Source organism: Pteropus medius, unplaced genomic scaffold, assembly GCF_902729225.1.
Source record: "Pteropus medius unplaced genomic scaffold, Ma_sr-lr_union100, whole genome shotgun sequence".
NCBI lineage: Eukaryota > Metazoa > Chordata > Mammalia > Chiroptera > Pteropodidae > Pteropus > Pteropus medius.
Window position 1 is genome coordinate 16,585,207 of NW_024349803.1, and position 13,558 is coordinate 16,598,764.

General features: G+C 37.2%; 1 protein-coding gene across 5 annotated transcripts in view; it reads left to right on the forward strand.

Moving 5' to 3' along the window:
- The window catches only part of SNRK (SNF related kinase), a 49,513-nt gene that overhangs the window by 10,457 nt on the left and 25,498 nt on the right, over positions 1-13,558 (forward strand). For 2 of the 5 annotated variants that reach the window (XM_039837452.1, XM_039837451.1), the window contains 2 exons: positions 2,625-2,686; positions 5,902-6,596. In XM_039837452.1, the coding sequence (XP_039693386.1) occupies positions 6,008-6,596 (589 nt within the window). In that variant the 5' untranslated portion in view covers positions 2,625-2,686; positions 5,902-6,007. Of the gene's footprint in view, positions 1-683; positions 867-2,624; positions 2,687-5,901; positions 6,597-13,558 lie in introns of those variants that run through there. The other 3 variants (XM_039837456.1, XM_039837455.1, XM_039837454.1) reach the window with 2 other exon arrangements.

Consider the following 13,558-nt stretch of genomic DNA (forward strand, 5'->3'; position numbering starts at 1 on the left):
CATGAATTTCCATATTAGAAACGCTCTTGACGACTTGGTCTGCTTCGCTTGGGCCCATTCTAGTTCCATGCATGTGTGAGCACGCCGAATAAGACAGCTTTACCGTGGCCTGATTTAGTGGTTTTCCTGCTTTAAAAGATGTCGTCTTAGCTACGTGGTCATTAAAAATATTGATTTAGAACAACCGAGTGCGTGGAAGACGTTCATCATATAGAGGAAAAAGTAGTTCTCATACTTCGTATACGCTGTCTTAGTTTGGTAAAGAAGCATAGGTATAAAGGATGTATGCTCCAGCCTGAAGAGAGGTCATCCTAGATGAGATGACAGCTGGGGTTTTGTGGGGTTTTTTTTTTTTTTTACTTTTCTTTCTGCATTTTCCAAATTTTCTAGAATGAACTTCCTGTTTTGTGAGGAGAAATACTTAAAAACGGATACAGCCTCCTCTCCCTCCATGTGTTCATGTATGTGTGCATGCGTGCGTGCGTGTGTGTGTGTGCGTATTGCATTTTATTTAAAACTTTTGTGTCTGGGCATATATTATACATAGAAAATAATGGAAGGCCTTGTACCAAAATGTTAACGGAGGTTATCACAGAGGACAGAGTAATGGATGATTTTTTTTTAAATTCCTGTCATTTTGCCAATCTGTATGTTCTAATTGCATTTTCCCCTGCATTGCACAGATATTTCTTTCGTAATTGAAACAAAAATGCTGAAAGGAAAGTGACAGGAAAGTGAAAAAGCAGTATGCAGGATAAGACGTTATATGCAGAATAATCACACCTTCGCAAAACAACGTAAGGAAGAAGCTGCGTATGAATATTTGCAGAAAGGCCACCAAAATATGAATAGTGCTGATTTCAGTGGTAGGACTGCGGATGCCTCTTTATTCTTTCTATTTTTTACTTTGTATTTTTGAGATTTTTCTATAAGAATATATTTGATGGGAAAAATGTGAAAGAATATTTAGTCCTTTTTTGGAAGGATAGATTTGATAGAAAGTTATCTTAGTATCATTTTAAAAGCAAGTAGATTTTGTGTGATGGTTTATTGAAGAAGCGTCAGACTTTGATGCTCAACCAGAGACATTATTTCCTTTATCACTCTTATAAGCACCCATTTTAAATTTAATACATTTTAGGAAAATGAACAGCAGAATTTTGATGAAAGCCAGAGAGAAGAAATAGCTCAGTAAATTCATTCTCTTGAAGTAGAGTGGAAAACAAAGAATTTCTCCTTGGGAGAATACCATCAGTATAACAGTGATCATGGCGGTGGTAGCTGGCATTTAATGAATCTGTGCCAGGTTTTATGCTAAACACGTTACCTGTATTCATTCCTTTATTCCTCACCGCAACCCGTGAGGTCCACTCTTACAGCTCACAGTTTCTAATGAGGAAACCCACCGTATGGAGAGATCAGGTTTTGCTCAGTTCCGTAGCTATGGATTGGTGAGCTGAGATTCAGATCTAGTCTTTGGCCTCCCATGTGCCAACCATACTGGACCACCACAGCGCCTTGCCCTAGAGACTGTAGATGAAACTGCTGAAAGAGAGAAGCAGACACAGGTGATGGGGAGAACTACTGTTTCTCGCTTGGAGCCGAAGGACCAGGCGGGCATCCCAGGGTTCCCGTCACTGGGTTTTGTTGTGCCCATGCTTCTGCCGGCCCCGTTTCGTGCTGCAGAACTGTCTCCATCTCTCTTCATCCTCATTCCCAGAAGTAAATTTGTTTTCACGTCTAGCTGCTTCTTTCGCCTTTCCTGCCTACTCTCCCTGACCTCTTTGCTCTCCTTTTCCCCCAAGCTTGTGAACTTGAGCTTAATGATTACCTGGACTCTGACCTTTAGTGCATTGTGTGAATCGCCTTTGGCCTGGTAAGAATTTTTAGGCCTCTTAGTTATTTGTGAGCTATTTCAGTGTCGGAAGGGCTCGCAAGGCTGCCTCACCTGTGCCCAGAACTTAGATATTGGTGATCTGCTCACGTTCTCTTTGTTCATAGTTTGCTCATTACTCTCAGATGGAAAGTCTCTAAGGCAAAGGTGTTTTTGTGTTCTCTGGTGGTGGCATCATCATTGATTTTTGCTGGCCTGCTAGAGGGCAGTGTGTTGGAAAGGTTGCTGTCTTCTGCTGTTGGAGGGAGTTTCATGAGCCCGGAGGGACTCCTGCAGGCAGGTTGGGCTTCGAAGCCAGAAGGAGCAGATTGGAGCTGCAGACCGCTCCCCGGTAACCTGAGTCTCATCGTGCCTGCCTTGCTTGCAGGCTCTTAGTGAGGAGTCTGTGAAATGTGGATTTGGTGCCTGTTACCCAGGAGGCATTTAGAAAATGATGGATTTACTATTGTTCATTATCACCGTTTCCTCCTCCTCCCAGTGGAATAATCTTTCTGACCTGTCTGCCTGGGACAATCTCTATGTATCTGTTCACAGTGAAATTCTTATTTAGTAAATATTGAATGGGTTGTAATTCATAGAGGGAAGACAGATAATGGGAGACTGGGTCACTGAAGACAAATATGCCATTTTTATTTGTCTGGATTCAGTCGTAGGGAATATATTTTGATGTTAAGCAAAGTTAAAACAAATAGAACTAAACTAAAATCTTTTTCTTTATTTTTTTTTTTAGGAGAAAGATTCAACTAACAAAATACAATAATAACAAGGATTATTCAGTATGCAGTTTGCAGGGTACGTACAAAGTCACCTTTATTTTATATAAGCCACATCTTAACATTTGGCGTCCATGGTCACAGTGATTTTCAGGCTCTGCATGATCCTCAAAGACCAGAAAATGATTTAATTATTTCCTGTGCTCACTCGAAATACACTTGATAATAAGATTAGACAATAGACTAGTATTTAAAAAGATGTTCAATAATAAGGCTACTTTTCTTTCCAACCTCCAGTTAATCATAATGTCCTGTTTTTAGGTATATGGTTGTAGTTTCATAGACACTAAAAAAGGAGTACGTGTACAAAAAAAGTACACTCTTCGATAGTGAGCGTGGTCAGTCATTTCACTGCAGGGTATTCCATCGTTCTGAAGAGACCCTGGAAGATTCTTTCCCGTGAACTTGCTAGTAGATTACAAATTGATCCATAGCGCCCTTTTGCTGGCACAGTTCTGGGAAGAGAAACGTCCGAGTGTTAGTTGTGATTATCTAGGTGTCTGAGACCCTGGAAAAGATTGTTTTTCCCTTATCTGTATATTCATTTATTACTTTTGTAATAAAACAAAATTTAAAAACTAATTAAAATTTAATTTAAACAAATCTGATTTAGATGCCACCTTCCAGGAATACATCTAAAATGATAGATGAAAAAAATAAATATATAACTTGGGGGCAACCTGAAGAACTTTGTTTTGAAACCTAAAGTTGCATTTGTAAGCTTATACAATGGAAACATGGACTTGGGTGGAATTTTAAGAATAAGTACTGCCTTTATAATTAATCGAAGTTAAAGATTTTAAAGATAGCTTTCTGTCCCTTGGATTTAGCTTGGAGTTTCTATATATGAAAATTAATATGCCTGACTTAAACTTTCTTTTAGGCAACTACTGTCCAGAGAAAGCAAGATCTTTCCACTTGGATTTTCCTGTAAATCTTATCATTAAAATTATTAGCTCAGATGCCAAGGATAATACACAGTATAGAAGAAATTTGGGGTTTTTTTCCCCAACTCTTGTTCATAGTACTGGTTTTATTTTAAAAATCTTCATAGAAACAATTTAGTTTCGGTTTCTGAAATTAATTTGCAGGAACAAACTAATTTGTAGCATAGTGTAGCATAGTGGTTAAGAGTGGAGATTTTGGTGACAGAGGGCCCTAAGTTAGAATCCCAGTTCTTTACACACTGGCTCTGTAGCCCAGGCCAACTTACTACTTCTGTGCCTCCAAATGGGGCTAATTATCCTTATCTCAGAGGGCAATTATAGGGATTAAATGAGGATGAAGTAAAGCTTTTGGCATGTGACTGACATATTGTACCAATTCAGTGAAGGGTGGTTGATATTTATTATTACAGTAATTACTAAAACATAAGAAACATTAGTATACATATTAACATTGGCTTTTCAAGCTCATATATATATATATGTATGTATTTATTTTTTTTTGGAGGGAGTCCCAGATATGTGATTCACATCATTTCAATTTGCATATGAGAATGACTTTATGCCTCTTTTATAGTTGATATTTTAACTCTTAAGATATTATTATCCTAAATGTAACCATTTTGGAAATAGTCAAATGTTTAGAAAGGGTATGGACTTCGAAATAAGAATTCTGTTTAAAACTTAGCTTCAGCACTTACCGTCACACATATACCAAGAACATTATAGAATCTAGAACAGAATGTTCCTTGGCTGTAAAAATGGGGCTAATTCTGACCTCTTAGCATTGTCAAGATCCAGTGACACCAGGTTGATTCATTTTGCATGAATTATTTACAGTAGGTTTGCAATAGATGTTAGCTTTTCTTCTGTTTTCTTTTTTTTTTTTAAGCAAATACGAGATTTAAAGGCATTTCATGTTAGTGATTTTTTTTAAACTACCTTATTTTATGTACAATTTAGTTCATTGAGATTTTGTCATCTAAGTGCAGTAAATAATATAAGTACTTTTCTTAATAAAAAAAAAATAATTGAAATTGTGAAACTCTACTGGGAGCTTTAGAAAAGACTACCAAATGCTTGGCCGTGCACTAATAGGAAAGAGCTAGTCCTGGGAGGTTGCCGTAGTCTTCATTGGATTTTTTTGTTTAATTCTGTTAAATTTTGGTTCGAGAAAATAATAGTGGGTGTTCAGTCCGTGAAATTTAAAGTGATGTCTTAATTTGTATAATTTTATACAAATTATACAATTTTATACAAATTTGTATAATTTTATACAAATTATTTTTTTTGAGTCAGGGTCATTTATAAGAACCTATTTCTATATTTAATGTTTGCATAGTTTGAGAATTTGAAATGCCCTATGAGATATGGTCTTTAAAACCAGATGATCTTAAAGACTTCAGTGATTTAAGAATGCATGCTGTTTATTCTTGAAATATAAGCAGATCATGGTGGGTTCTGTTTGAGAGTTGGAAAACCGTAATAAAGGTAAACATAACTGATAAGTACAAAGAGTGAGTACCAGGCAGCAAATATTTATTAAGTACCTGATGCGTGCCGGATACAGTTCTAGGCACTCGTGACAAAAAAGCAAACAATTGTCTTGTAAACATTTTGGGAAAAAGTTGCATTTCAAAATTTAACAAAATTTTGATTATCTGTTATATGTAGAACATTGTTCTAGATGTTAGGGGAGGGTAGAAGAAAAAAATAGAACCGTGTCAAGCACCTTGCAGACTCAGAATGGGGATGGTGTATATAAAAACCTATAGGATAAGACCACCCGAGACAGAGGTGGCTCAAGGTGATGCGGAGAGGGCAGATAATTTCAGCTGGGAGAGTAAGCAAAGGCTTGACCAAAGGAATTTTTTTTTTTTTTTTTTTTTTACAGGAAATAGCGCTAGTCTTTTAATAACAGAAAAAGTTGTTGGGTTTCTGTCCAGGTGTTTATTTTATTCTTTGTGTTTTCCCCTTCTTGTCAATTTTTGCCTTTTTTAAAGACACTAATTGAAATTACTTTTGGAACATTTTTTTTTTTTTTAAACATAGCTTATCACACTTGCCAGTTTTCTTATTTTCGACATTACCAAAAAAATGTTGTAACTAACTAATCGTTTTGCAGTTTGCAAATTTTAATGTGGTATTTAATTCTCAACCTTTATAATGTAAACCCTAAATATATAAATACGTTGTTATAAATGGCCCTCATGTTTCAATTTATTTCAAGCTTCTCTTTATTAAGTTATAAAAGAAAAGTTACAGAAACTTTGTTTCTCTTGTTTTGTAGATGTCCATGGCAACATTGAAAATGAATTCCATATTTTCACCAGATACTCTTATATGAGAACACCCATTTCAAACAGTGTAAATATTTTTTCTTCTGTTGGACCAGCATGGCAGGATTCAAGCGAGGGTATGATGGAAAGATTGCTGGATTATACGATCTGGATAAAACCTTGGGTCGAGGTCACTTTGCAGTGGTTAAACTCGCCAGGCATGTCTTTACAGGAGAAAAAGTGGCAGTCAAAGTTATTGACAAGACAAAATTGGACACACTAGCCACTGGTCATCTTTTCCAAGAAGTGAGGTGCATGAAACTAGTGCAGCACCCCAACATCGTTCGCCTCTATGAAGTCATCGACACGCAGACCAAACTATACCTTATCCTAGAACTTGGGGATGGAGGAGATATGTTCGATTACATCATGAAACACGAGGAGGGTCTTAATGAAGACTTAGCCAAGAAGTACTTTGCTCAGATAGTACATGCTATATCTTATTGCCATAAACTCCATGTGGTTCACAGAGACCTAAAACCAGAGAACGTGGTCTTCTTTGAAAAACAAGGTCTTGTGAAGTTGACAGACTTTGGTTTCAGCAACAAATTTCAACCAGGGAAGAAGCTCACTACAAGCTGTGGATCTCTTGCGTATTCTGCTCCAGAAATTCTGCTTGGTGATGAGTATGATGCACCCGCAGTAGGTAGGTACCCTTCCAGTATCTGCCCACTTGAATTCCACTGGTTAGAGTGTAGTTGGTCAAATCAGTGGTGGTTTATCTAAAAATAATTTCTAAGAGGACGTCTGTGAGATATGTCTTATTTAACAGACTGGGTTTTAGGGTTGCCATCTATCCCTGAAGCTGGCAATTAGTTTATTTTACCCTTTAAATGGCAGATGTTTAAAATATATTTGTTTAGTACAAGGGAAAATGAGTAAGTTATCATCTAAGGTATACTCTCATCTGTTTATTGTAATTTTTTTAAGGTCTGAATACTTTTCCTATCTTAGATTCTTCAGTCATCTTCTACCTGTGAATACCTTTTAATAGTCATTGAGACTCATATTGGGAAGGTATTGTGAACATTACAGTGCAGCGTGAAGAATGTGGGCATTGGAACCATTTATTGTGACCTTGAGCAGTGTACTTGACCTCTCTGTATCATTTCTTCATAAAATAGAATCAGATCACATATAGGTACTGTATTATTGTATTCCCATATTATCTTACTCTTCACAGCAACCTGTGTGGTTATTATAGTCCATCTCATGTGTAGGATAGGAAATTGACATACAGATGCCTACTTCGTGGTGGGCTCCTGAAGGGCGGTGGCTCTGGGCATTCCCAGCTGCCCTTGCCCTTCCTGCCAGCATGTTTTTGTGCTCTCACTCACTCACAAGTTATTTACTTGCGGTGGAAGTGTTAACTGCTTTTTAGCTTGTGCCAGCTTTGTCCCCCTTGGCATCACATCTGTTTTGAAGGTCGTGTAGGAATTTATTTTTAATTTTTAAGGATTTGTTAATCTGACGATATGGTGAGCTTTAAAAATTTTTAGTTTACTCTTGGAAAAATATGCCCCAATATTACATGTATACGAGGTGAGACTTCATAGATATGAGTCTTCCATTTGCATTCTGATCATTTGCAAGTTATAGAAGATTTAAAGACACACGGGGACGAGCACGTTGAAGAGTCGTGATCTGATGCTGAATACTCTGTACACCGAGGCAGTGCTTTTCAATGTTAGGCCATATGCTCTGGAAAAGAAAGGGCGAACGAATGGGTTTGCCTGCTACAGATAACCACGCTCCACTGAGTCTTTCATGAGAACATTTAGCCAGAGACTTTTGATTAGTGGAGCAGCTCTAATCAGAAAACGAAGCCAAGAATGTCCAGAAGGGGAAACTTACGTGTCTCAACATGAAAAAAAAGGCGTTCAGCTTCACTGTTAGGGCAAGGCAAATTAAAACCACATTACGACACCATTTCTTACTTTCCACGTTGGGAAAAGCTGAAGTCAGACAAAACCAAGAGTAGATAAGACTATAGGACATTAGGAACTCGCGTTCTATGCACAGGACAATTTGTCAGTATCTCGTAGGGTTAAAGATGTACACAGCCTGAGACCCAGCGGTTCTGCTCCTAGGTGCACACCCTAGACAAGCTCTCACTCAGGTACACAAGGGGTTTTCAAAGAATGTTCCTGACAGCATTATGGAATATTCATCAGCAGGGCAATAAGCCATTCAATATTTATACGATGGAACTCTATGTGCTGGTGAAAATTAATGAGCTACATATGTCAGCATGGCTGGAGTTCACAAGTGGAACATTTAAGAGAGAAGAAAATTGGCGAAGAGTACATATAGTGTTATAACATTTATATAAAAGCTTAAAACATGCAGAACAGTTATACGTTGTTTAGGGATGCGTGCACACGAAGAGAAGTATGGAGAATGCATGAGATCAAGATGATTCCTTCTGAGGGGCAGGCGAAGGTAGAGGTTTTAGCTATGTTGGTGATGTTTCTTTCCTAAGTAGATACATAGGTGTTCATGGTAATGTTCTTTTGTCTCTCTTATACTTTAAATATTACATAATAAAACTTAAGTTTTTTGAAAGGAAAAGAAATTGCCTGGAAGAATAATCAGCAGTCTGATAAATGGTTACCTTGTGTCGATGAAGTAAGGTTGGGTAGAGTTCACAGGTAACTTCTTTATTTCAATTCATTTTGTGTAATCGTGTGCTTGAAATAAATACAGAATTGCATTAAAAATCAGACGGACAGTTATTCTCTTAATAAAATGTTAGTTTATTGTGCCAAAATCAGTCAGTGAATTTTTACAGGTACTTAGTGAAATTAGTGGAGACAAAGATTAAAATGTAATTTTATTAAATTACCAGATGTTAGAACTTTGGTTCCGTTTTACAACTAAGTGTTTGAGTATTTGGGTCCTCCATACTGAGACTTAGCTGAGGAATAGTTTTATTATTATTTTCAAAGAACCAGATTTTTGGTTTTACTGATCAGCTGGACTTTTTGTTTTCTATATCATTACCTTTTCTTTCATTTTAATTCTTTCTAGGATCTTTGAGGGGTTTTTTTTGTTTGTTTTCTTCCTTTTTTAATTTAGTTTCTTGTTTAACCCACAAGTTTTTTGGTTTCTTAACACTCAAAGTGGGCAGATCTAGTTTCCCTTTTAGCTGTTTGGTTTTTGACTTCTAATTTTAGTACGTTGTCGTCAATAAATGTGCCCGATTGGTTTCTGCTTTGGGGAGTATTTTTAGGTTTTCTACGTGGCTTGATACATAATAATTTTTTGGTGACTCTTCCCTGTGTGATTGAAATGTTTGTATTTTTGGTATAGTTTTTATACAGGATTAAGGTGGTTAATTTTGTAATTTTTTCCTTTGTGTCATATTTTTATTTTGATGTTATTTTCTAAATTATGCTATTCTCTTACTCTAATCTGTGATTTTTGTATTATCAATTTTTGTTTTATACATGCTATTTTCAAGCTTTATTAAATATATAGAAGTTTGTAATCTATTTTACATGATGGGCTAGATATCTTTTATCTATGTGAAACTGCTTATTTTATGCTTATTACCTTGGATTCTAATTTGTCAGTTGGTTTTAGGTTTATGTTTTTAAAACAATATGTAGGTGTACTTTGTGTCTAATCCATGAGTCAGTCTTTTACTAGGTGAATTTAATCTATTCATATTTATTACTGGAATGTTTAGGCTTACTTGTGCTAACACATTTTATGCTTTTCATTTGCCTGGTTATTTTTTTATTATCTCATATTTTGTTGGGTTATGAAACTTTTCCGTGCTTCTCCTCCAGTGGTTTGCATGATGTGGTTTTTCTTTTTGTAAATGTCTACCCTTGATGTCCAGAGTTAATCAATGTCCATGTTATTCCCTGTACCCTACAAACAAACACCATAGTTTGTTTTCACTTCTCTTTTAGTAACAGATTTTTATTTGCTTTTATTTATTTATAATACAGACTTACCTAGACTTAATTTTACAAATGTCTTGGTCTACCATTCAATCTTGACCTTCCTGTCTGTGGTTTTGTTTTTTACGTAATCCTTTGTAGAGGATTTGTGAAAAATTCCCCAAATCCTTATAGTTGAATGGTAATTTGGCTGGGTATAGAAATACATGTTCAAAATCATCTTTCTTCCAACTTTGAAGATATTTTCTCATTTTTTTGCCTCTAAAGTTGCCAGTGCGAATGTTGACGTGAGACTAATTTTATTTTCATTGTAGGATTACATTTCATGCATTGACGCTGTGAAGCATAGTGTAAATACTTCTGTGAGTGCTCCATTAAGTGGTCGTTCTTGGGTATTGGTTCTTTCGTTCGATGAGCTGGTTTGTCTCTCAGGGTGTGCTCATTTTTCCTAAGTGCTAGGGGATCGTTAGTTATGTGTTTATCTCTGTTTCTGAGAGTCCCTCGTAACTGTCTGTGAATATGATGTCTGAGTATTGTAGTCTGCTTACCGTGGATGTGGGAGAGGATCCAGGTGTGGCTAAGTGGGATGTCCTGGAATCTGGTCTTACAGTATGACAGGCTGTCAGTTCACCTCTACCTCTAACGCCCACAGTCACTCCTTTCTCCTGGAATAAGTGTCTGCTTGTTCGTGCGTGGTGAGTTAACAGGGTGAGCAGAATTAATCCCTCTGTTGGTTGTCTTGATGTAGTTCCTTCCTGTTTCTGGTCTGTGTCTTCTAGCAAGAAGTACCCCAGAAATTCCTACCGGGAAGTTTCTTATAAACCTAAATATGTACTGCCATACACTCCTGGCTGTTTCTCCCAGAGAAATGAGTGCCTGCTGTCACATAAAAACCTGTACGTGGATGTTCATAGCAGCTTTATTTGTAACATCCGAAAACTGGAAAAAACCCAGATGTCCTTCAACAGGTGAATGGTGAAACCGTGGTTCATCCTTGCAGCAGTAAAAAGGAACAAACTGTTGATGCAGCAGTTTGGATAGATTTCAAGGGGATTATGCTGAGTGAAAAAAATCCGATCTCAAAAGTTTGTGTATTGTATAATTCCATTCCTATAACTCTCTTGAACTAACAGAATTATAAAGATGAAGAACAGATTGGTGGCTGCCAGAGGTTAGAGGTGGTGGCGAGTGGTGTAGCGTGTAGGAACCCTGTGGTGACAGACACTTCCGCGTTTGGTGGCAGTTACGTGAATCTACACGTGTGAGAAAACTGCATGGAAACTACATGGACACACACACGAGCACGTGTGAAACGGCGAAATCCGAATAAGTTATGTGGACAGGACCAGTGTCTGTGGCCTGGTTTCGTTATGGTGCTATGTTAAGCAAGATGTTGCTGCTGAGGAAAACTGGGTGAAGGGTACATGGAATCTCCCTGGTTTTGTTTTTTTGGGTGTTTCGTTTGTTTGTTTGTTTGTTTTTGCAACTCCTGTGACTCTATGATTATTTCAAAATTAAAAATTGAAAAATAATATATATTATTCATTGTCTGAAAGACAAGTATTTCAATGTAGATGTTCCTGAGATGTGTAGGGGTTGTTTTTACTTTATTTTTAATAATAATGCCTGATTACTGTCTGGGAATGAAAGTCACTGTGATAGAAATACATCACATTTTTGCAGTGTTCAATGTCAGTCTTATACTATATTTTTAAAAATAAAAATAATTTTAAAACCAGGTAATCAGCCAAAAATTGTCCTGTATCCTCTGAGGTAAAAGCATTTAGCTTTCATCATGTTAAAAGTATGTATTTGTATTTATTTAGAGCAGTAATTCTTAACTTTTACTGGCTCAGTGATGCCTTAAGATCTGATGAAGGCTATGGCACATCTTAAAATTGTATTCTTAAGCATCTTTAATTATTCCTTTCTTTGACCTAACTTACTGCATTTGAAAAACATCTCAAAATCCAGTGTGAATTTAAAAATGACCATCTGGTCTATCTGAAAAGAATGGCCTTGTCTTGTGAAAAAGTAGATTCGTAAAACGTAAGTTGAGACATTCTTGACTATTGATTTATATGCAATTTATGTTTTGTATAATATGTGAGTTTTTGGAAATCTGGCATGTTCAAGCCAAGACCCGTGGTTAACCGAGAGGCTGCATCTAGTGTGCTTCAAAGCAGACAGTTGTTCCTTGCTCTGCTCTGGTCCCGTGGTAGAATATCTCAGCCTACTCCCTCCTAAAAAAGAGTCTCCTGGAGAACTTAGCAGATGGGTGGCCCCTAAAAGAACTGATTGCAGTATTATGTGTCTAATATTTTCAAATATTTACGTATTAAAGTATTTTTTAAAAATTTGAAAGGATCACTTCTTTCTGTGCAGATAGTACAACCTAAGCCATAATACCTTTGGGGTAGAACTTTCACCTTTGAGATCGAAATAGTCCAAAAGCACATCCACAGATCGGAAGTTTTCTCTTTGGTTTATAGAAGTCTGCTGCGAGAATTTATGGCACGAATCGATAACCCCTTGCTTTTATTTCGATTCATTCCAGAAGAGCTGTGAACGTAGTTGCTTTCACAGTGCTTCCCACGCTGCACCAGCTCTGCGCGCCCGCGTTCACTTCCCGTCTCAGAGTGCTGTGTGTTGGAGACGGTTGTCTCAGCAACGCGTCCCTCCCTGTTCCTTGACTTGCCTTTCTCTTCCCAGAGTCAGAACCCGGTTAAATTTTACGTTGCTTACTCTTAGACTCCTGGCAGTTGCACGTATGGGCCCTGAAGGGTTCTGGATTAGAAGACCTTCGGCTTGTGTCACAGTTTTAGGCCCGAGCGTGGACTTTGGGATTATATATTTTTAAGGGATAAAGATTCGTGCCTCTCCTCAGCATAGGGAAGGAAGTTCGGTCTGCTTTGAAGTAGTCCCTTGTTTGTTTTATTTTAAAAGGTAAACGTACAACCTGCCTGCATGGTATGTGCCCAGCAGAAACTGCATTGCAACCTGGGGTCCAGGCATGGTCACACATGTAGCTTTCAGTTGTCGAGAACTGAAAAAGATATCCGTAGAAATGTGGCACACACCCTCCAAACCCAGCCACCAAGTGCAAGGTCACATACTCTGTAAGGGTACAAACTATAACCTCATCATTTTGTCGCATAAAACCAAAAGAAAAAATGAAAATCCTCTCCTAAACTTTCTGAAGTTTCACATACCTATTAGAAATGACAGTTATTTCAGAAATCACAATGAATCGATCTGGCACAAACCAATTGTAGATAAAAGCACTGTATTCAGTATTGGTTGTGTATTCACAGTGTATTGGCTTATCATGTGAATGTTGCGTAATTAAGTATTTGAGAAGCAGGTAGCAGAGCTTCTATGCCTTGAGTAAAATCTTTTGGGTTTTATAAATAAGCTACTATTGAGTTTAATACTTGCAGTAAAGATTCTTGAGCATGAGATGTTATGGGTGGTATAATCTATAGGCACCGTAAAAATGGTTTTTTCAGGCTAACTCAATCATTGACTTTTCAGTGAGAGGCTTGAAAAATATGATAGAAATGCTTTATGTGTTTTTAATGTTTTCCCTACTGTATTTTTGGCTCTGATGCTTCTTGTTCTCACCGTGTTATAAGGCTCAGATCAAATGAGATGTATGCTGACACTATTCTGAGAAGCATAATTTACTCTACTGTTG